This window comes from Ranitomeya variabilis, chromosome 2 (assembly GCF_051348905.1).
Source record: "Ranitomeya variabilis isolate aRanVar5 chromosome 2, aRanVar5.hap1, whole genome shotgun sequence".
Lineage (NCBI taxonomy): Eukaryota > Metazoa > Chordata > Amphibia > Anura > Dendrobatidae > Ranitomeya > Ranitomeya variabilis.
In genome coordinates, this window is record NC_135233.1 from 549,562,698 (window position 1) to 549,585,481 (window position 22,784).

The following is a 22,784-nucleotide window of genomic DNA, read 5'->3' on the forward strand; positions in this document are numbered from 1 at the left end:
TTCAGGCAGAAAAAGCCTTGCTGGCTATTTCTCAGGGCCAGGATGAAGCTGAAGTGTATTGCCAAAAATTTCGGAAATGGTCCGTGCTTACTCAATGGAATGAGTGTGCTCTGGCCGCAAATTTCAGAAATGGCCTTTCTGAAGCCATTAAGAATGTGATGGTGGGTTTCCCCATTCCTACAAGTCTGAACGATTCCATGGCGCTGGCTATTCAAATTGACCGGCGTGTGCGGGAGCGCAAAACCGCTAATCCTCTGGTGGTGTTGTCTGAACAAACACCTGATTTAATGCAATGTGATAGAATTCAGACTAGAAATGAGCGGAAAAATCATAGACGTCAGAATGGGTTGTGTTTTTACTGTGGTGATTCTACACATGTTATATCAGCATGCTCTAAACGCCTAACAAGGGTTGTTAGTCCTGTCGCCATTGGTAATTTGCAACCTAAATTTATTTTGTCTGTGACTTTAATTTGCTCATTGTCTTCTTACCCTGTTATGGCGTTTGTGGATTCAGGCGCTGCCCTGAGTCTTATGGATCTGTCATTTGCCAAGCATTGTGGTTTTGTTCTTGAACCGTTGGTAAATCCTATTCCTCTTAGAGGTATTGATGCTACGCCATTGGCGGAAAATAAACCACAGTTTTGGACGCAGGTAACCATGTGCATGACTCCTGAACATCGGGAGGTGATTCGTTTTCTTGTTCTGCATAAAATGCATGATTTGGTCGTTTTGGGTCTGCCATGGTTACAGACCCACAATCCAGTCTTGGATTGGAAGGCAATGTCTGTGTCAAGTTGGGGCTGTCAGGGAATTCATGCTGATTCTCCGCCGGTGTCTATTGCTTCCTCTACTCCTTCGGAAGTTCCTGAGTATTTGTCTGATTATCAGGATGTATTCAGCGAGTCCAGGTCCAGTGCTCTGCCTCCTCATAGGGACTGTGACTGCGCCATAGATTTGATTCCAGGTAGTAAATTTCCTAAGGGAAGACTATTTAATCTGTCTGTACCTGAGCATGCCGCAATGCGTTCGTATATCAAGGAGTCTCTGGAGAAGGGGCATATCCGTCCATCCTCTTCCCCTCTTGGTGCGGGATTCTTTTTTGTGGCCAAGAAGGACGGATCTTTGAGACCTTGTATTGATTATTGGCTTCTGAATAAAATCACTGTTAAATTTCAGTATCCTTTGCCTCTGTTGTCGGACTTGTTTGCCCGGATTAAAGGTGCCAAGTGGTTCACCAAGATAGATCTTGGTGGTGCGTACAACCTTGTGCGCAGTAAGCAAGGAGATGAATGGAAGACTGCATTTAATACGCCCGAAGGTCATTTTGAGTACTTGGTGATGCCTTTTGGGCTCTCTAATGCTCCCTCAGTGTTTCAGTCCTTTATGCATGATATTTTCCGGAAGTATCTGGATAAATTTATGATTGTTTATCTGGATGATATTCTGGTCTTCTCTGAAGATTGGGACTCACATGTGGAGCAGGTCAGGATGGTGTTTCAGGTTTTGCGTGAGAATGCTTTATTTGTTAAGGGCTCAAAGTGTCTCTTTGGAGTACAGAAGGTTCCCTTTTTGGGGTTTATTTTTTCCCCTTCTGCTGTGGAGATGGACCCAGTCAAGGTCCGAGCTATTCATGATTGGACTCAACCCACGTCAGTTAAGAGTCTTCAGAAGTTCTTGGGTTTTGCTAACTTCTACCGTCGTTTTATCGCTAATTTTTCTAGCGTTGTTAAACCTTTGACGGATATGACCAAGAAAGGTTCTGATGTTGCTAACTGGGCTCCTGCAGCCGTGGAGGCGTTCCAAGAGTTGAAGCGCCGGTTTACTTCGGCGCCTGTTTTGTGCCAGCCTGATGTCTCACTTCCCTTTCTGGTCGAAGTAGACGCTTCTGAGATTGGGGCATGGGCCGTTTTGTCGCAGAGAGGCCCTGGTTGCTCGGTAATGAGACCATGTGCTTTCTTCTCTAGGAAGTTTTCGCCTGCTGAGCGGAATTATGATGTTGGCAATCGGGAGTTGCTGGCCATGAAGTGGGCATTTGAGGAGTGGCGTCATTGGCTCGAGGGTGCTAAGCATCGTGTGGTGGTCTTGACTGATCACAAAAATTTGATGTATCTCGAGTCTGCTAAACGCCTGAATCCTAGACAGGCCCGCTGGTCATTGTTTTTCTCCCGTTTTGACTTTGTGGTCTCGTATTTACCAGGTTCAAAGAATGTGAAGGCTGATGCTCTTTCAAGGAGCTTTGTGCCTGACTCTCCTGGAGTCGCAGAACCAGTTGGTATTCTTAAAGAGGGAGTTATCTTGTCAGCCATTTCTCCTGATTTGCGACGTGTGTTGCAGAGATTTCAGGCTGGTAGACCTGACTTTTGTCCACCTGACAGACTGTTTGTTCCTGATAAGTGGACTAGCAGAGTCATTTCCGAGGTTCATTCCTCGGTGTTGGCAGGGCATCCGGGAATTTTTGGCACCAGAGATCTGGTGGCTAGGTCCTTTTGGTGGCCTTCCTTGTCACGGGATGTGCGGTCATTTGTGCAGTCCTGTGGGACTTGTGCTCGAGCTAAGCCTTGCTGTTCTCGTGCCAGCGGGTTGCTCTTGCCCTTGCCTGTCCCGAAGAGGCCTTGGACACACATTTCCATGGATTTCATTTCAGATCTCCCAGTGTCTCAGGGCATGTCTGTCATCTGGGTGGTATGTGATCGCTTTTCTAAAATGGTCCATTTGGTGCCTTTGCCTAAGCGGCCTTCCTCTTCCGATTTGGTTCCTGTGTTCTTTCAGAATGTGGTTCGTTTACACGGCATTCCTGAGAATATTGTGTCTGACAGAGGATCCCAGTTTGTTTCCAGGTTCTGGCGATCCTTTTGTGCTAGGATGGGCATTGATTTGTCGTTTTCGTCTGCCTTTCATCCTCAGACTAATGGACAAACGGAGCGAACTAATCAGACTCTGGAGGCTTATTTGAGGTGTTTTGTTTCGGCAGATCAGGATGATTGGGTGACCTTCTTGCCGTTGGCTGAGTTTGCCCTTAATAATCGGGCTAGTTCCGCTACTTTGGTTTCGCCATTTTTCTGCAACTCTGGTTTCCACCCTCGTTTTTCCTCGGGACATGTGGAGCCTTCTGACTGTCCTGGGGTAGATTCTGTGGTGGATAGGTTGCAGCAGATCTGGAATCATGTGGTGGACAACTTAAAGTTGTCACAGGAGAAGGCTCAGCGTTTTGCCAACCGCCGCCGCGGTGTGGGTCCCCGACTTCGTGTTGGGGATTTGGTATGGCTGTCTTCTCGATTTGTTCCGATGAAGGTCTCCTCTCCTAAATTTAAGCCTCGCTTCATCGGTCCTTACAAGATATTGGAAATCCTTAATCCTGTGTCCTTTCGCTTGGATCTTCCGGTGTCGTTTGCCATTCACAACGTGTTCCATAGGTCTTTGTTGCAGCGGTACGTTGTACCTGTGGTTCCTTCTGTTGAGCCTCCTGCTCCAGTGTTGGTTGAGGGCGAGTTGGAGTACGTGGTGGAGAAGATCTTGGATTCTCGTCTCTCCAGACGGAGGCTTCAGTATCTGGTCAAGTGGAAGGGCTATGGTCAGGAGGATAATTCCTGGGTGGTTGCCTCTGATGTGCATGCGGCCAATTTAGTTTGTGCCTTTCACGCTGCTCACCCTGATCGCCCTGGTGGTCTTGGTGAGGGTTCGGTGACCCCTCCTTAAGGGGGGGGGTACTGTTGTGAATTAGACTTTTTGGCTCCCTCTTGTGGTTACTAGTTATATGACTCTGGGATTGTATTTCCTCAGTTTGGCACCCACCTGGGTCGTTAGTCCAGGGGTGTTGCTATATAAGCCTCCTGGATCCTTAGTCCAGTGCCTGGCATCGTTGTAATCAGATCCTTTCTGTTTGCTCCTGTCTGCTGGTCCTGGTTCGTGCAAAATTAAGCTAAGTCCTGCTTCTTTGTTTTTTGGTTATTTGCTTGCTCTCATTTTTGTCCAGCTTGTACTAAATGTGATTCCTGACCTTGCTGGAAGCTCTAGGGGGCTGGTGTTCTCCCCCCGGGCCGTTAGACGGTTCAGGGGTTCTTGAATATCCAGCGTGGATATTTTGATAGGGTTTTTGCTGACCATATAAGTCATCTTACTATATTCTGCTATTAGCTAGTGGGCCTCTCTTTGCTAAATACCTAGCTCATTCTTACGTTTGTCTTTTCCTCTTACCTCACCGTTATTATTTGTTGGGGGCTTGTATCCAACTTTTGGGGTCTTTTCTCTGGAGGCAAGAAAGGTCTTTCTTTTCCCTTCTAGGGTTAGTTAGTTCTCCGGCTGGCGCGAGACGTCTAGAACCAACGTAGGCACGTTCCCCGGCTGCTGCTATTTGTGGTGCTAGGATTAGATATATGGTCAGCTCAGTTACCACTGCCCTATGAGCTGGTTTTTTGTGTTTGCAGACTTAGTAATTATTTCTGAGACCCTCTGCCATTGGGGTCATAACAGTGGGCTGTGCAATATCCTTAGTGGGCTGTGCAATATACTACGTGGGCTGTGCAATATACTATGTGGACTGTGCAATATACTACGTGGGCTGTGCAATATACTACATGGGCTGTGCAATATACTACGTGGGCTGTGCTATATACTACGTGGGCTCTGCAATATACTACGTGGGCTGTGTTATACACTACGTGGGCTGTGTTATACACTACATGGGCTGTGTTATACACTACGTGAGCTGTGCAATATAATACGTGGGCTATGCAATATACTACATGAGCTGTGCAATATAATACATGGGCTATGCAATATAATACGTGGGCTGTGCAATATACTACATGGGCTGTGCAATATACTACGTGGGCTGTGCAATATACTACATGAGCTGTGCAATATAATACGTGGGCTATGCAATATAATACGTGGGCTGTGCAATATACTACGTGGGCTGTGCAATATACTATGTGGGCTGTGCAATATACTATGTGGACTGTGCAATATACTATGTGGGCTGTGCAATATACTACGTGGGCTGTGCAATATACTACGTGGGCTGTGTAATATACTACGTGGGCTGTGCAATATACTATGTGGACTGTGCAATATACTACGTGGGCTGTGCAATATACTACATGGGCTGTGCAATATACTACGTGGGCTGTGCAATATACTATGTGGGCTGTGCTATATACTACGTGGGCTGTGCAATATACTATGTGGGCTGTGTTATACACTACATGGGCTGTGCTATACACTACATGGGCTGTGTTATACACTACACGGGCTGTGTTATATACTGTGTGCGTGGGCTGTGCTATATACTATGTGGGCTGTGCAATATACTATGTGGGCTGTGTTATACACTACATGGGCTGTGTTATACTCTACGTGGCCTGTGTTATACACTATGTGGCCTGTGGCCTGTGTTATACACTATGTGGCCTGTGTTGTACACTACATGGCCTGTGTTATACACTACGTGGCCTGTGTTATACACTACACGGGCTGTGTTATATACTGTGTGCGTGGGCTGTGCTATATACTACGTGGGCTGTGCAATATACTATGTGGGCTGTGTTATACACTACATGGGCTGTGTTATACTCTACGTGGCCTGTGTTATACACTATGTGGCCTGTGTTGTACACTACGTGGCCTGTTTTATACACTACGTGGCCTGTGTTATACACTACACGGGCTGTGTTATATACTGTGTGCGTGGGCTGTGCTACAGTTAGGGCCATATATATTTGGACAGAGACAACATTTTTCTAATTTTGGTTATAGAAATTACCACAATGAATTTTAAACAAAACAATTCAGATGCAGTTGAAGTTCAGACTTTCAGCTTTCATTTGAGGGTATCCACATTAAAATTGGATGAAGGGTTTAGGAGTTTCAGCTCCTTAACATGTGCCACCCTGCTTTTAAAGGGACCAAAAGTAATTGGACAAATGACTCCAAGGCTATTTCATGGACAGGTGTGGGCAATCCCTTCGTTATGTCATTCTCAATTAAGCAGATAAAAGGCCTGGAGTTGATTTGAGTTGTGTTGCTTGCATTTGGAAGGTTTTGCTGTGAAGTAAACATGCGGTCAAAGGAGCTCTCCATGCAGGTGAAACAAGCCATCCTTAAGCTGCGAAAACAGAAAAAACCCATCTGAGAAATTGCTACAATATTAGGAGTGGCAAAATCTACAGTTTGGTACATCCTGATAAAGAAAGAAAGCACTGGTGAACTCATCAATGCAAAAAGACATGGGCGCCCACAGAAGACAACAGTGGTGGATGATCGCAGAATAATCTCCATGGTGAAGAGAAACCCCTTCACAACAGCCAACCAAGTGAACAACACTCTCCAGGAGGTAGGCGTATCAATATCCAAATCTGCCATAGAGAGAAGACTGCATGAAAGTAAATACAGAGGGTTCACTGCACGGTGCAAGCCACTCATAAGCATCAAGAATAAAAAGGCTAAACTGGACTTTGCTAAAAAACATCTAAAAAAGCCAGCACAGTTCTGGAAGAACATTCTTTGGACAGATGAAACCAAGATCAACCTCTACCAGAATGATGGAAAGAGAAAAGTATGGCGAAGGAGTGGTACAGCTAATGATCCAAAGCATACCACATCATCTGTAAAACATGGCAGAGGCAGTGTGATGGCTTGGGCATGCATGGCTGCCAGTGGCACTGGGTCACTAGTGTTTGTTGATGATGTGACACAGGACAGAAGCAGCCAAATGAATTCTGAGGTATTCAGAGCCATACTGTGTGCTCAGATCCAGCCAAATGCAGCAAAATTGATTAGTCGTTGTTTCATACTTCAGATGGACAATGACCCAAAACATAAAGCCAAAGCAACCCAGGGGTTTATTAAAGCAAAGAAGTGGACTATTCTTGAATGGCCAAGTCAGTCACCTGATCTCAACCCAATTGAGCATGCATTTCACTTGTTAAAGACTAAACTTCAGACAGAAAGGCCCACAAACAAACAGCAACTGAAAACCACCGCAGTGAAGACCTGGAGTAGCATCAAAAAGGAGGAAACACAGCGTCTGGTGATGTACATGAGTTCAAGACTTCAGGCAGTCATTGCCAACAAAGGGTTTTCAACCAAGTACTAAAAATGAACATTTTAGTTAAAATTATTGAATCTGTCCAATTACTTTTGGTCCCTTTAAAAACAGGGTGGCACATGTTAAGGAGCTGAAACTCCTAAACCCTTCATCCAATTTTAATGTTGATAACCTCAAATGAAAGCTGAAAGTCTGAACTTCAACTGCATCTGAATTGTTTTGTTTAAAATTCATTGTGGTAATGTCTGTAACCAAAATTAGAAAAATGTTGTCTCTGTCCAAATATATATGGACCTAACTGTATATACTGTGTGCGTGGGCTGTGCTATATACTACGTGGGCTGTGCAAAATACTACGTGGGCTGTGCAATGTACTACGTGGGCTGTGCAATATACTGCATGGGCTGTGCAATATACTACGTGTGCTGTGCAATATACTACGTGGCCTGTGTTATACACTACGTGGGCTGTGTTATACACTACGTGGGCTGTGTTATATACTGTGTGCGTGGGCTGTTATATACTACGTGAGCTGTGTAATATGCTGCGTGGGCTGTTATAAACTACGTGGCTGTGTTATATGCTATGTGGGCTGTTATACACTCCGTGGGCTGTGCTATATACTACGTGGCTGTGCTATATACTCCGTGGGCTGTGTTATATACTACGTGGCTGTGCAATATACTATGTGGCTGTGCTATTTACTACGTGGGCTGTTATATCCTACACTAGCTGTTTCCAGCCAGCTAACGCTCGGCACGCTCATTGCTATCTAATTAATGCTGCTAGTGATTAAAATAAAGTAAATAATGACAACATTCAATAGCGCTTACGCAGGTAGTAAATTAACTTAAAATGAAGTTAATAACAATAATTGTGGTAATGTGGTGGGGGGGCGGGATTATGTGTGGTGATGTGGTGGGGGCGGGATTATCTGTGGTGATGTGGTGGGGGCAGGATTATGTGTAGTAATGTGGTGGGGGCGGGATTATGTGTGGTAATGTGGTGGGGAGGCGGGATTATTGTGGTGATGTGGTGGGGGGCGGGATTATGTGGGGTAATGTGGTGGGGACGGGATTATGTGTGGTAATGTGGTGGGGGGGCGGGATTATCTATGGTAATGTGGTGGGCGGCAGGATTATGTGTGGTATTGTGGTGGGGGGATTATCTGTGGTGATGTGTTGGGGGGGCGGTATTATGTGTGGTAATGTGGTGGGGGGCAGGATTATGTGTGGTAATGTGGTGGGGGGGCAGGATTATCTGTGGTAATGTGATGGGGGGCAGGATTATGTGTGGTGTTGTGGTGGGGGGATTATCTGGTGATGTGGTGGGGGGGCGGTATTATGTGTGGTAATGTGGTGGGGGGCAAGATTATGTGTGGTAATGTGATGTGGGGGCGGTATTATGTGTGGCAAAATTATTATGTGTGGTAATGTGGTGATGGGGCGGGATTATGTGTGGGAATATGGTGGGGGGAGGGATTATGTGTAGTAATGTGGTGGGGGGTGAAATTAAGTGTGGTGATGTGGTGGGGGGCGGTATTATGTGTGGTAAAATTATGCATGGTGATGTGTTGGGGGGGGCGGGATTATGTGTGGTAATGTGGTGGGGGGCGGGATTATATGTGGTGATGTAGTGGGGGGGCCGGATTATGTGTGGTAATGTGGTGGGGGGCGGGATTATGTGTGGTGATGTGGGGGGCAGGATTATGTGTGGTAATGTGGTGGGGGGAGGGATTATGTGTGATAATGTGGTGGGGGCAGGATTATCTGTGGTAATGTGGTGGTGGCGGGATTATGTGTGGTAATGGAGTGGGGGGCGGGATTATATATGGTATTGGGGTGGAGGGGTGGGATTATGTCTGGTGATGTGTTGGGGATGAGATTATGTGTGGTGATGTGGTGGGGGCGGGATTATGTGTGGTGATGTGGTGCGGATTGTGTGTGGTAATGTGGTGGGGGGCTGAATTGTGTGTGGTAATGTGGTGGGGGGTGGGATTGTGTGTGGTAATGTGGTGGGGTGGGATTGTGTGTGGTAATGTGGTGAGGGGTGGGATTATCTGTGGTGATGTGGTGGGGGGTGGGATTATGTGTGGTGAGATGGTGGGGGGCGGGATTATGTGTGGTGTTGTGGTGGGGGGCGGGATTATGGGTGGTAATGTGGTGGGGGGATGGGATTATGTGTAGTGATGTGGTGGGGGGTAGGATTATGTGTGGTGATGTGGTGGTGGGGCGGGATTATGTGTGGTGTTGTGGTGAGGGGGTGGGATTATGTGTGGTGTTGTGGTGGGGGGGCGGGATTATGTGTGGTAATGTGGTGGGGGGGCGGGATTATGTGTGGTGATGTGTTGGGTGGTGGAAATATCTGTGGTGATGTGGTGGGGGGCTGGATTATGTGTGGTAATGTAGTGGGGGTTGGATTGTGTGTGGTGATGTAGTGCGGATTGTGTGTGGTAATGTGGTGGGGGGCGGGATTGTGTGTGGTAATGTGGTGGGGGGCGGGATTGCGTGTGGTGATGTGTTGGGGGGGTGGGAATATGTGGGGTGATGTGGTGGGGGGACTGGATTATGTGTGCTGATGTGGTGGGGGTGGGATTATGTGTAGTGATGTGGTAGGGGGCGGGATTATGTGTGGTGATGTGGTGGGGGCGGGATTATGTGTGGTGATGTGGTAGGAGGCGGGATTATGTGTGGTGATGTGGGGGGGCGGGATTATGTGTGGTGATGTGGTGTTGTGGTGGGGGGGCGGGATTATGTGTGGTGATGTGGTGGGGGGTGGGATTATGTGTGGTGATGTGGTAGGGGGCAGGATTATTTGTGGTGTTGTGGTGGGGGGGCGGGATTATGTGTGGTGTTGTGGTGGGGGGGCGGGATTATGTGTGGTAATGTGTTGGGGGTGGGATTATGTGTGGTGATGTGTTGGGGGCGGAAATATTTGTGGTAATGTGGTGGGGGCTGGATTATGTGTGGTGATGTAGTGGGGGCGGGATTGTGTGTGGTGATGTAGTGCGCATTGTGTGTGGTAATGTGGTGGGGGGCGGGATTGTGTGTGGTAATGTGGTGGGGTGGCGGGATTGTGTGTGGTGATGTGGTGGGGGGTGGGTTTATGTGTGGTGATGTGGTGGGGGTTGGGATTATATGTGGTTATGTAGTGGGGGGCGGGATTATATGTGGTAATGTGGTGGGGGGCAGGATTATCTGTGGTAATGTGGTGCGGGGGCGGGATTATGTGTGGTGATGAGGTGGGGGCGGGATTATGTGTGGTAATGTGGTGGTGGGGTGGGATTATGTGTGGTAATGTGGTGGTGGGGAGGGATTATGTGTGGTAATGTGGTGGGGGGCAGGATTATCTGTGGTAATGTGGTGGGGGGCAGGATTATGTGTGGTGATATGGTGGGGCGGGATTATGTGTGATGTTGTAGTGGGGGGGCGGGATTATGTGTGGTGATGTGGTGGGGGGTGGGATTATGTGTAGTGATGTGGTGGGAGGGCGGGATTATGTGTGGTGATGTGGTGGGGGGCGGGATTATGTGTGTTGATGTGGTGTTGGGGCGGGATTATGTGTCGTGTTGTGGTGGGGGGCGGGATTATGTGTGGTAATGTGGTGGGGAGTGGGATTATGTGTGGTGATGTGTTGGGGGGTGGGAATATCTGTGGTGATGTAATGGGGTGGCTGGATCATGTGTGGTGATGTAGTGGGGGTGGGATTGTGTGTGGTGATGTAGTGGGGGGTGGGATTATGTGTAGTGATGTGGTAGGAGGCGGGATTATGTGTGGTGATGTGGTGGGGGGTGGGATTATGTGTGGTGATGTGGTGGGGGCGGGATTATGTGTGGTGTTGTGGTGGGGGGGCAGGATTTTGTGTCGTAATGTGGTGGGGGCGGGATTATGTGTGGTGTTGTGCTGGGTGGACGGGATTATGTGTAGTGATGTGGTGCGATGGCAGGATTATGTGTGGTGATGTGGAGGAGGGTGGGATTATGTGTGGTCATGTGGTTGGGGGCGGGATTATGTGTGGTGTGTTGGTGGGGGGGCGGGATTATGTGTGGTGTGTTGGTGGGGGGCGGGATTATGTATGGTAATGTGTTGGGGCGGGATTATGTGTGGTGATGTGTTGGGGGGCGGAAATATTTGTGGTGATGTGGTGGGGGGCTGTATTATGTGTGGTGATGTAGTGGGGGTGGGATTGTGTGTGGTGATGTAGTGCGGATTGTGTGTGGTAATGTGGTGGGGGGCGGGATTGTGTGTGGTAATGTGGTGGAGGGCGGGATTGTGTGTGGTAATGTGGTGGGGGGCGGGATTGTGTGTGGTGATGTGCTGGGGGGTGGGATTATGTGTGGTGATGTAGTGGGGGCGGGATTATATGTGGTAATGTGGTGGGGGGCAGGATTATCTGTGGTAATGTGGTGCGAGGGCGCGATTATGTGTGGTGATGAGGTGGGGGGCGGGATTATGTGTGGTAATGTGGTGGTGGGGCTGGATTATGTGTGGTAATGTGGTGGTGGGGCGGGATTATGTGTGGTAATGTGGTGGGGGGCAGGATTATCTATGGTAATGTGGTGGGGGCAGGATTATGTGTGATAATGTGGTGAGGGGGCGGGATTATGTGTGTTAATGTGGTTGGGGGCAGGATTATGTGTGGTAATGTGGGGGGCGGGATTATGTGTGGTAATGTGGTGAGTTGGCGGGATTATCTGAGGTAATGTGGTGGGGGCCGGGATTATATGTAGTGATGTGGTAGGGGGTGGGATTATGTGTGGTGATGTGGTGGGGGACAGGATTATCTGTGGTGATGTGGTGCGAGGGCGCGATTATGTGTGGTGATGAGGTGGGGGGCGGGATTATGTGTGGTAATGTGGTGGTGGGGCTGGATTATGTGTGGTAATGTGGTGGTGGGGCGGGATTATGTGTGGTAATGTGGTGGGGGGCAGGATTATCTATGGTAATGTGGTGGGGGCAGGATTATGTGTGATAATGTGGTGAGGGGGCGGGATTATGTGTGTTAATGTGGTTGGGGGCAGGATTATGTGTGGTAATGTGGGGGGCGGGATTATGTGTGGTAATGTGGTGAGTTGGCGGGATTATCTGAGGTAATGTGGTGGGGGCCGGGATTATATGTAGTGATGTGGTAGGGGGTGGGATTATGTGTGGTGATGTGGTGGGGGGCAGGATTATCTGTGGTGATGTGGTGGGGGCGGGATTATGTGTGGTGTTGTGGAGGGGGGCGGGATTATGTGTGGTAATGTGGTGGGGGGTGGGATTATGTGTAGTGATGTGGTGGGAGGGCGGGATTATGTGTGGTGATGTGGTGGGGGGCGGGATTATGTGTGGTGATGTGGTGGGGGGCGGGATTATGTGTGGTGTTGTGGTGGGGGGCGGGACTATGTGTGGTAATGTTTGGGGGGCGGGATTATGTGTGTTGATGTGTTGGGGGGCGGGAATATGTGTGGTGATGTGGTGGGAGCGGGATTAAGTGTGGTGATGTAGTGCGGATTGTGTGTGGTAATGTGGTGGGGGGCGGGATTGTGTGTGGTAATGTGGTGGGGGGCGGGATTGTGTGTGGTGATGTGGTGGGGGGTGGGATTATGCGTGGTGATGTGGTGAGCGGCGGGATTATGTGTGGTGATGTAGTGGGGAGCGGGATTATATGTGGTGATGTGGTGGGGGCAGGATTATCTGTGGTAATGTGGTGGGGGCGGGATTATGTGTGGTAATGTGGGGGGTGGGATTATCTGTGGTAATATGGTGGGTGGGCGGAAATATGTGTGGCAATGTGGTGGGGGGCGGTATTATGTGTGGTAATGTGATGGGGGGGCAGGATTATGTGTGGTGATGTGTGGGGGGGATTATGTGTGGTGTTGTGGGGGATGGGATTATGTGTGGTGATGTGGTGGGGGGCGGGATTATGTGTGGTAATGTGTTGGGGGCGGGATTATGTGTGGTGATGTGTTGGGGAGCGGAAATATGTGTGGTAATGTGGTGGGGGGCTGGATTATGTGTGGTGATGTAGTGGGGGCGGGATTGTGTGTGGTGATGTAGTGCGGATTGTGTGTGGTAATGTGGTGGGGGGCGGGATTGTGTGTGGTAATGTGGTGGGGTGGCGGGATTATGTGTGGTGATGTGGTGGGGGGTGGGATTATGTGTGGTGTTGTGGTGGGGGGCGGGATTATGTGTGGTGATGTGGTGGGGTGCGGGATTATGTGTAGTGATGTGGTAGGAAGCAGGATTATGTGTGGTGATGTGGTGGGGGGTGGGATTATGTGTGGTGATGTGGTGGGGGGCGGGATTATGTGTGGTGATGTAGTGGGGGGCGGGATTATATGTGGTGATGTGGTGGGGGGCAGGATTATCTGTGGTAGTGTGGTGGGGGCGGGATTATGTGTGGTAATGTGGTGGGGGGTGGGATTATCTGTGTTAATATGGTGGGTGGGCGGAATTATGTGTGGTAATGTGGTGGGGGGCGGTATTATGTGTGGTAATGTGATGGGGGCGGGATTATGTGTGGTAATGTGGTGAGGGGCGGGATTATCTGTGGTGATGTGGTGGGGGTGGGATTATGTGTGGTGATGTGGTGGGGGGCGAGATTATGTGTGGTGATGTGGTGGGGGGTGGGATTATGTGTGCTAATGTGGTGGGGGGCGGCATTATGTGTGTTGATGTGGTGGGGGGGCGGCATTATGTGTGTTGATGTGGTGGGGGGCGGGATTATGTGTGGTAATGGGGTGGGGGGCAGGATTATATGTGGTAATGTGGTGAGGGGCGGGATTATCTGTGGTGATGTGGTGGGGGGTGGGATTATGTGTGGTGATGTGGTGGGGGCGGGGTTATGTGTGGTGATGTGGTGGGGGGCGGGATTATGTGTGCTAATGTGGTGGGGGGGCAGCATTATGTGTGTTGATGTGGTGGGGGGCGGCATTATGTGTGTTGATGTGGTGGGGGATGGAATTATGTGTGATAATGTGGTGGGGGGCGGGATTGTGTGGTGATGTGGTGAGGGGGCGGGATTATGTGTGGTAATGGGGTGTGGGGGCGGGATTATGTGTGGTAATGGGGTGTGGGGGCGGGATTATGTGTGGTAATGTGGTGGGGGGGCAGGATTATGTGTGGTAATGGGGTGGGGGGCGGGATTATGTGTGGTAATGGGGTGGGGGGGCGGTATTATGTGTGGTAATTTTTTTATGTGTGGTAATGGGGTGGGGTGGCGGGATTATGTGTGGTAATGGGGTGGGGGCGGGATTATGTGTGGTAATGGGGTGGGGGGCGGGATTGTGTGGTAATGGAGTGGGGGGCGGGATTATGTGTGGTAATGGAGTGGGGGGGCGGGATTATGTGTGGTAATGGGGTGGGGGGCGGGATTATGTGTGGTAATGGGGTGGGGGGCGGGATTATGTGTGGTAATGGGGTGGGGGGGCGGGATTATGTGTGGTAATGGGGTGGGGGGGCGGGATTATGTGTGGTAATGGGGTGGGGGGGCGGGATTATGTGTGGTAATGGGGTGGGGGGGCGGGATTATGTGTGGTAATGGGGTGAGGGGCGGGATTATGTGTGGTAATGGGGTGGGGGGGCGGGATTATGTGTGGTAATGAGGTGAGGGGGCGGGATTATGTGTGGTAATGTGGTGAGGGGGCGGGATTATGTGTGGTAATGGGGTTGGGGGGCGGGATTATGTGTGGTGATGTGGTGGGGGGCGGGATTATGTGTGGTGATGTGGTGCGGGCGGGATTTTGTGTGGTAATGGGGTGGGGGGAGGGATTGTGTGTGGTAATGGGGTGGGGGCGGGATTATGTGTGGTAATGTCGTGGGGGCAGGATTATGTGTGGTAATGTGGTGGGTCGGGATTATCTGTGGTAATGTGGTGGGGGCGGGGTTATGGTTGGTGATGTGGTGGGGGGGCGAGATTATTTGTGGTGATGTGGTGGGGGGCGGGATTGTGTGTGGTAATGTGGTGGGGGGGTGGAATTGTGTGTGGTAATGTGGTGGTGGGCTGGATTATATGTGGTAATGTGGTGGGGACGGGATTATCTGTGGTAATGGGGTGAGGGGCGGGATTGTGTGTGGTTATGTGGTGGGGCGGAATTATATGTGGTAATGTGGTGGGGGGCGGGATTATATGTGGTAATGTGGTGGGGGGCAGGATTATCTGTGGTAATGGGGTGGGGGGCGGTATTGTGTGTGTTAATGTGGTGGGGCGGGATTGTGTGTGGTAATGGGGTGGAGGGCGGGATTGTGTGTTGTGATGTGGTGGGGGCGGAGCTACTGTGCAGGGGCAGGATTAGCGAGTAATCACGATTAGTGTTGAGCATTCCGATACTGCAAGTATCGGGTATCGGCCGATACTTGCTGTATCGGAATTTCCGATACCGAGATCCGATACTTTTGTGGTATCGGGTATCGGGTATCGCAACAACATTAATGTAATAATGTGTAAAAAAGAGAATTAAAATAAAAAATATCGCTATACTCACCTGTCCGACGCAGCCTGGACTTCAGCGAGGGAACCGGCAGCGTTGTTTGTTTAAATTTCGCGCTTTTACTTGGTTACGTGAAGTCCCGGCTTGTGATTGGTCAGGGCGGCCATGTTGCCGGGACGCGGACCAATCACAGCAAGCCGTGACGAAATTACGTCATGGCTTGCTGTGATTGGTCCGCGTCCCGGCAACATGGCCGCCATTAACCAATCACAAGCCGTGACGTCACGGGAGGCTGGACATGCGCGTATTTTGAAAAGCGCGCGTGTCCAGCCTCCAGTGACGTCCCGGCAACATGGCCGCCATTAACCAATCACAAGCCGTGACGTCACGGGAGGCTGGACATGCGCGTATTTTGAAAAGCGCGCGTGTCCAGCCTCCAGTGACGTCCCGGCAACATGGCCGCCATTAACCAATCACAAGCCGTGACGTCACGGGAGGCTGGACATGCGCGTATTTTGAAAAGCGCGCGTGTCCAGCCTCCAGTGACGTCCCGGCAACATGGCCGCCATTAACCAATCACAAGCCGTGACGTCACGGGAGGCTGGACATGCGCGTATTTTGAAAAGCGCGCGTGTCCAGCCTCCAGTGACGTCCCGGCAACATGGCCGCCATTAACCAATCACAAGCCGTGACGTCACGGGAGGCTGGACATGCGCGTATTTTGAAAAGCGCGCGTGTCCAGCCTCCAGTGACGTCCCGGCAACATGGCCGCCATTAACCAATCACAAGCCGGGACGTCACTGGAGGCTGGACACGCGCGCTTTTTAAAATACGCGCGTGTCCAGCCTCCCGTGACGTCACGGCTTGTGATTGGTTAATGGCGGCCATGTTGCCGGGACGCAGACCAATCACAGCAAGCCGTGACGTAATTTCGTCACGGCTTGCTGTGATTGGTCCGCGTCCCGGCAACATGGCGCCGTGACCAATCATAAGCCGGGACGTCACTGGAGGCTGGACACGCGCGCTTTTCAAAATACGCGCATGTCCAGCCTCCCGTGACGTCACGGCTTGTGATTGGTTAATGGCGGCCATGTTGCCGGGACGCGGACCAATCACAGCAAGCCGTGACGTAATTTCGTCACGGCTTGCTGTGATTGGTCCGCGTCCCGGCAACATGGCCGCCCTGACCAATCACAAGCCGGGACTTCACGTAACCAAGTAAAAGCGCGAATTTTAAACAAACAACGCTGCCGGTTCCCTCGCTGAGGTCCCGGCTGCGTCGGACAGGTGAGTATAGCGATATTTTTTATTTTAATTCTTTATTTTACACATTAATATGGTTCCCAGGGCCTGAAGGAGAGTTTCCTCTCCTTCAGACCCTGGGAACCATCAGGAATACCGTCCGATACTTGAGTCCCATTGACTTGTATTGGTATCGGGTATCGGTATCGGATTGGATCCGATACTTTGCCGGTATCGGCCGATACTTTCCGATACCGATACTTTCAAGTATCGGACGGTATCGCTCAACACTAATCACGATGCCTCTTGTATATATAGATGGCCAGCCGCGAACGATCAGCGACAGGCGCAGTCCGGCCGCGAATTAGCACGGGATTTGAACCAGGCTTCGCTAATTGGTCGCGGACGGCCGAATCCTGAGTATTCAATGTATTATCCTAAAATCTTCATAAATAAACTACATACATATTCTAGAATACCCGATGCATTAGAATCAGGCTACCATCTAGTTCACATATAATTAGCTATAGTGCAATCCATTATTCCAAATATAAATTGTAACCCACCACTGAGCCCCCATTAACTATAAATAGCCACTTTCCCCACCAATAAATACATAAAGTAATTAGCACCTGTACTCTTTCTCCAAATTTATTAGCAGTCACACTCCATCATCCCCCACCCTGTACCTTCCACTCCCGATTCATTATATTTACATGCCCCCTCTGCCCAAATTCATTGTCATTTCCTCTCTCTCTTTCACCCCCACCCTCAATTCATCATTTTGTCTCTCCAGCCTCAATACAGCATAATTTGCTCTTCCCCACCCTTAATTCATCATCATTTACTGTCCCCTCTCCCCTAAATGCAATTCATCATTTGCTCTCCCCACCCTCAATTCATCATCCTTTGCTCTCCTCCCCACCCTCAATTCATTATCATTTGCTGTACCCCACCCTCAATTCATCATTATTTGCTCTCCCCACCTTCAGTTCATCATTTGCTGTCCCTCATCCCCCACTCTCACTTCATCCTTTGCTGTACCACACCCTCAATTCATCATTATTTTCAATCCCCCACCTCAATACATCATCATCATTCTCTGTCCTCCATCTAACATTCTCAATTCATCATCATTTACCCCCCCTCAAAGCCCATTTAATTAATATTCATTTCATTTCATTAAAAAAAAGCTTGTCATACTTATACTTACCCCTCAGATGATCCCTTGCGCAGCTCCACTTCTGGTGTCCAGCCAAGTGGCAAGTTTCCTTTTGCTCACCGAGTCCCATACAACAATAAGGGCAGTAATGCCCTGATGGCGGCCCTGGTTGTTCAATAACAAAATTGATCATCAAAAGTACAAATTTCCTAATAATTGTGCGCACAGTGTATGTCTGCTGTAGAGACTCTGCAATAATGCAATCAATATCATGCAGTCAGCCCAGTATTGCAGAGTATTTGCTAAGAATAATTTTCAGGTTTGAGAATCGACTTTTGAAACATTTTCTTTTGTTGCCCTTCATCATCGTATGACTAATTCTATATTATTCTATCCATTTAGGCTTTCTATCCCCTTCTGAAAAGAGCAGAAGGCACAGGAAAGTCAGCAGTTGTCCATATCTCGGCTGGGCTTGGATCCTTGGAAAATGTCCCTCACATCTTCTCTATATTTCCAGCCATTTCTTATCGCTGTAGTAAGGTAGGTTTCCCTATAGTAAATGTGGATGAGCTGTGCAGTAGGGCAAGCTAGTTGAAACAATGGAGGCAAATGTTGTAGGACTAAAACGATGGGAACAGGATGAGCTGAACTCGAACTGAAAATGCATAGCTGAAGCAGCAGTAACGAAGCAGAGTAGTCATAACAAGGGAGGGACCAATGTAGCACAGCTCTATTTTTAAATGAGGGAATTAATGCACAGCTAGTTCAACGATGTATAAGAGTTATACAGTGAGCAGAAACCAGTGTGGTAGGCCTGGTTTGCAATAGAGTTCAAAACACAGCCAGCACTTTCGGGCAGAGTTTGGAGGCCGTAGTGCCTGATGCTAAAGCTAAGAGAGGTGGGTAACAGCAGGGCTGAGAACCAAGCTGGGCGATATGGGCCAGGAGTTTAAAGTCACAGTACAGCCACAGCAACCAGACACATAGAAGAACAGAGGGAATCAGGCACAGACAGCTGAGAGCTGGTGTTATGTTGGGAAGGGGAAGGGGGGGAATATCCATGGAGTTTCTCAGTATATCAGTGACAGTTCACAGCTGTCTACTTAGCCTTTACTGGTTATTAAAAAGGGGTGGTCCCATAAAAATGACATGGGGTCCACCTTATTTTTAATAACCAGCAAAGGTTAAGCAGACAGCTGTGTATAATAATAAAGTATGTTAAGTAATTATCAAAGACAGTATACATATACATGGCAAGAGATCTTCTAAAACAGCACACCAGTTAGGTTGAAGATGAAAAGGTGATGAAATTAGATCAATAAATTCCTGAAAGGAAGAGACAATGAGTCCCCCAAAGTAATACTCCCTGATTTAAAATGTAATAAACAAAAAGAAGTTGGTAGAAACAACAGTGACTGGCCATCAAAAGATTGATAAATTATTTGGCAATGGTTTTGCAAACCAATGTAAATGACAATATATAGGAAAATACCTAGCTGCCATAAAATGCATAGGATGCCAGAGTAAGTAACATGCTAAATGCATGTACTAAATAAAAGTGCATGAAGTGCATAAGTAAAAATAGGACATAGCCATTACTTGACCACTATAATGAACACCAGGGAAAGAAATACAGGAGGGGAACACACAAGCACTTCAACACTTCAAACAATGCCTACACAAAGCATCAGAAGGTCTTGGCAAGACTCTGGGCTGCGAGTCAGACTTGCAGTTACAGGTCTTCCATTTACTCGACCCCACCACTCTAACAGACTATCACGGTGCAGAGAAAGACAGCAATGGAGGCTGGAACAGTTCCACTTTTGTCTTTGATACAATGATAGCCAGAGATTGGCCTGGAAACTAGTTGGGCAATGCCATGAAGAAGCCTTGAGGAGGAAACATCACACTAGACCTACTCAAGGGATTATAGTGTGGGATTGTCTAATGAATGGTAGTCGGACACCTCTATGCTTCATTTGAGGTGCATTAATAGCTCGGTATTACATTAATTTGGCCGTGGAACCAGTGGTGTGGACATTTCTCCAAAGTGTCCCAGGAGCTGTTCTCAACATGACTACACCAAGCCTCATATTGCTCTTGCTAGTGTGAGCAGCCTGTGTCCCAAACATGCTACTATGGCATGCAGCATCAACGAACTAGGTTTCCATTGAGCACATCTTATAGGTCATTGGTCGACAACAAGAAAGGGAGCTGCCAGCAGTGGATCTTGACTATGCCCAAGTGAATTTGGCGAGGCAGAACATTACTCAGACAACTGGAAGAGTGGTGGACTGTACAACTGTGGAAGATACCAATTGAGCCATGCAGATAATATCATCTGATATATACTGTAGGGAGTGTCCCTTGAGAAAGCACGTAGGCGAAACGCGCGTCGGGGCGTTCCTGCCAGTGGTACACAGAATGGGTAAGCATTGATTTACTTTAATATACTTCTAGATGTTCTTAATGTCGAATTTTCATCATCCGGGCAGTAATATATTAAAGATAACCTTAAAGGGTGTTTCTGAGAAGCCTCATATGGGAAAAATATAGATTCATACAGACTTTCAATGCTTAGTTATATTTAATGAGTTGTTACCACTGTGTTTGTATGGAACTTTGACTGATTCCTTTTTCAGATCCTCACATGGTATGATATGTACCTTTTAAAATAATTTTCAATAAACTTTATTGATTTTATATTGGTTGTGTTATAGTGGTCTGTGAGTACTAGTTACTAATTTTTTGGCAGCAATATCTAATTGTCCACTATTTGTGATTTTGTTGGATACTATCAATGGAGAAGTAGTTATAACAATGCTTCGGGCTGAGATTAGTTATTTTTGCTTTTTGAATCTGTATTTTGATAGCTTAAAATATACCGTAGATTAAGTTCTAGGGCATAAGAAAAGGACAAGGGGCTTAATACATACTTAATACATACTGTTATAGGATAGAAACTATAGTTATTTAAAGGTATAGGATACAGTTAATGTTTGTTACTAGCCACAGTGAAAGGGGGTTACTGCTAGTAAAAATCTGCCACTTCCTGATAGTCAGATAGGGAAGTACAGCAACCAAGGTCAAGTACAATTTACAATGGGCAGTTAGCTATATTTCATGGCAGAGGGAGGCCTTACTAGAATCCCTTGTATACATTCTTGCCACGTTCGGAGCTCAGGGCACGAAATGGATACTATGGAGAGTGCCGTATCCTTCAGTGTACAGGTGACCGATGGACACGGAACTGCAAGAAGGGAAGGTCAAGGATTCTGGACTGCGATACTGGATGGGAAATCTCAGTGGCTAAGAGTCTGTGAATGTGGGGATAGTCCAGGAGGATCAAATAGCAATGCTGAGGGTGCTCTGTGCTAACGAAACGAGGAACAGGAAGAGTGGTGCCCAATACTGCTTGTTGCAATCTGATGAACTTGAACTGAAAGTTTTGGTTGTTGAAATGAACCAGGCTGCTGAAGATGGAGACCTGGAGACAGTGAAGGTTTGCTGCCTACAAGTGAGTGTGATCCACCCTACACAAGATAGCACATTGAGACTTGGACACAATTTTCCCGTAAAGTGCTGGGGTGTTAAGAAGCAGCAGCCCAGTCATGGCTACCGCCTGTGGTAACTTTACACAACCGTTAATAACCTCAGTGAAGGGATATCTCAATAAATCGAAGTACATTGAAAATGTTGTTTCCATTTTTTCCATTTCTTACCTTTCTATCCATCCATCCTGTGATTTCCAGAATTCCAGGGCTATTCCTTCTTGGTGTTGCAATTTCAATGTCCAGAAGTGTATGTTCAGATTTGGGGTTCATATACAAAAAGTGCATAACTATAAAATATATGTTTACATAATGATACAATTTATTTGCATGGAATTAGCAAGGTATATATGATCACGACATGTTCATAGCGTTTATGTTGTGGATAGTGCACTGCCATTACATAAGATGGACACTAGATAAGTGAGAGCTGCTGGTAAAGCATCGGGCCCCAGAGTCTCAAGCTTCCCTTCAGTATTGAGAGCATGGATCTTAAAAAGAGTTTAATATTTTTTTATCTCTGTAGAAGGCAGTCAGTGTTACTTTTAGATGATGTAACACGGATTTATAATGTGTTTTGCAGGCAGCACTTAACATGCTGTCGAGATGCCATGCTGAGGGATACAAGCGTGATGGCATCATCATCATAGCCATTCATCCTGGTTGGGTTAAAACAGATTTGGGAGGTGATCAGGTAAGACATGCTTAAGATTATTTTGAAAAATGTTGTAAAAGTTTGTGCCAATTTTCCACTTAAAGCATGTTTACTTCAGTCCATTTTGAAGGAGGAATGGTGAGTGGATATTTCCTCTGCAGAAGCTACTTGCAATGTAACTCCACTCAAGTTTATAGAAGGTGGCGTAAGTAGAGTCCGATTGACCCAGTGGAAAATTTGGACCTGGGTCCCCAACTGCTTGTTAGTCAGATGTATAGGAGAAAAATTGCCAGAATAATGGACAGGGATAAGGACCAGAGTCCAAAAAACAGAGTGGAGAACTCTCACTATGATTAGAACAAAAAAGAGAGAACATGTAGTGTATAGATCCCAAATGCAATTAAAAATAGTAGAAAAACCTATTTGGTAATAATTTTGTATTTTTATTGAAGATTATAAAATTAAATAGGTACAATCAGATACAAAAAAATATATATAGACAATGATAGATGGTCAGACGGTGGAGACACAAAGGCGTAATGTTAACATGAATATTAGGGTAGCACAATTTATACAAATGTGTACAGTGGGTGAAATAAATGTTGAACACGTCACCAATTTTCAAAGTATATATATTTCTAAATGTGCTATTGACATGAAATTCTAAGCAGATGTCAGTAACAACCCATCCAATCCACACAGGCAAAGAAATCAAAC

At 47.8% G+C, this 22,784-nt stretch overlaps 1 protein-coding gene across 1 annotated transcript in view; it reads left to right on the forward strand.

The window, feature by feature from the left end:
• Window positions 1-22,784, forward strand: part of LOC143807024 (C-signal-like) — a 250,480-nt gene that overhangs the window by 226,666 nt on the left and 1,030 nt on the right. Inside the window, exons 4-5 of the mRNA XM_077288180.1 lie at window positions 18,264-18,401; window positions 21,996-22,106. Of these exons, the coding sequence (XP_077144295.1) occupies window positions 18,264-18,401; window positions 21,996-22,106 (249 nt within the window). The remainder of the gene's footprint in view (window positions 1-18,263; window positions 18,402-21,995; window positions 22,107-22,784) is intronic.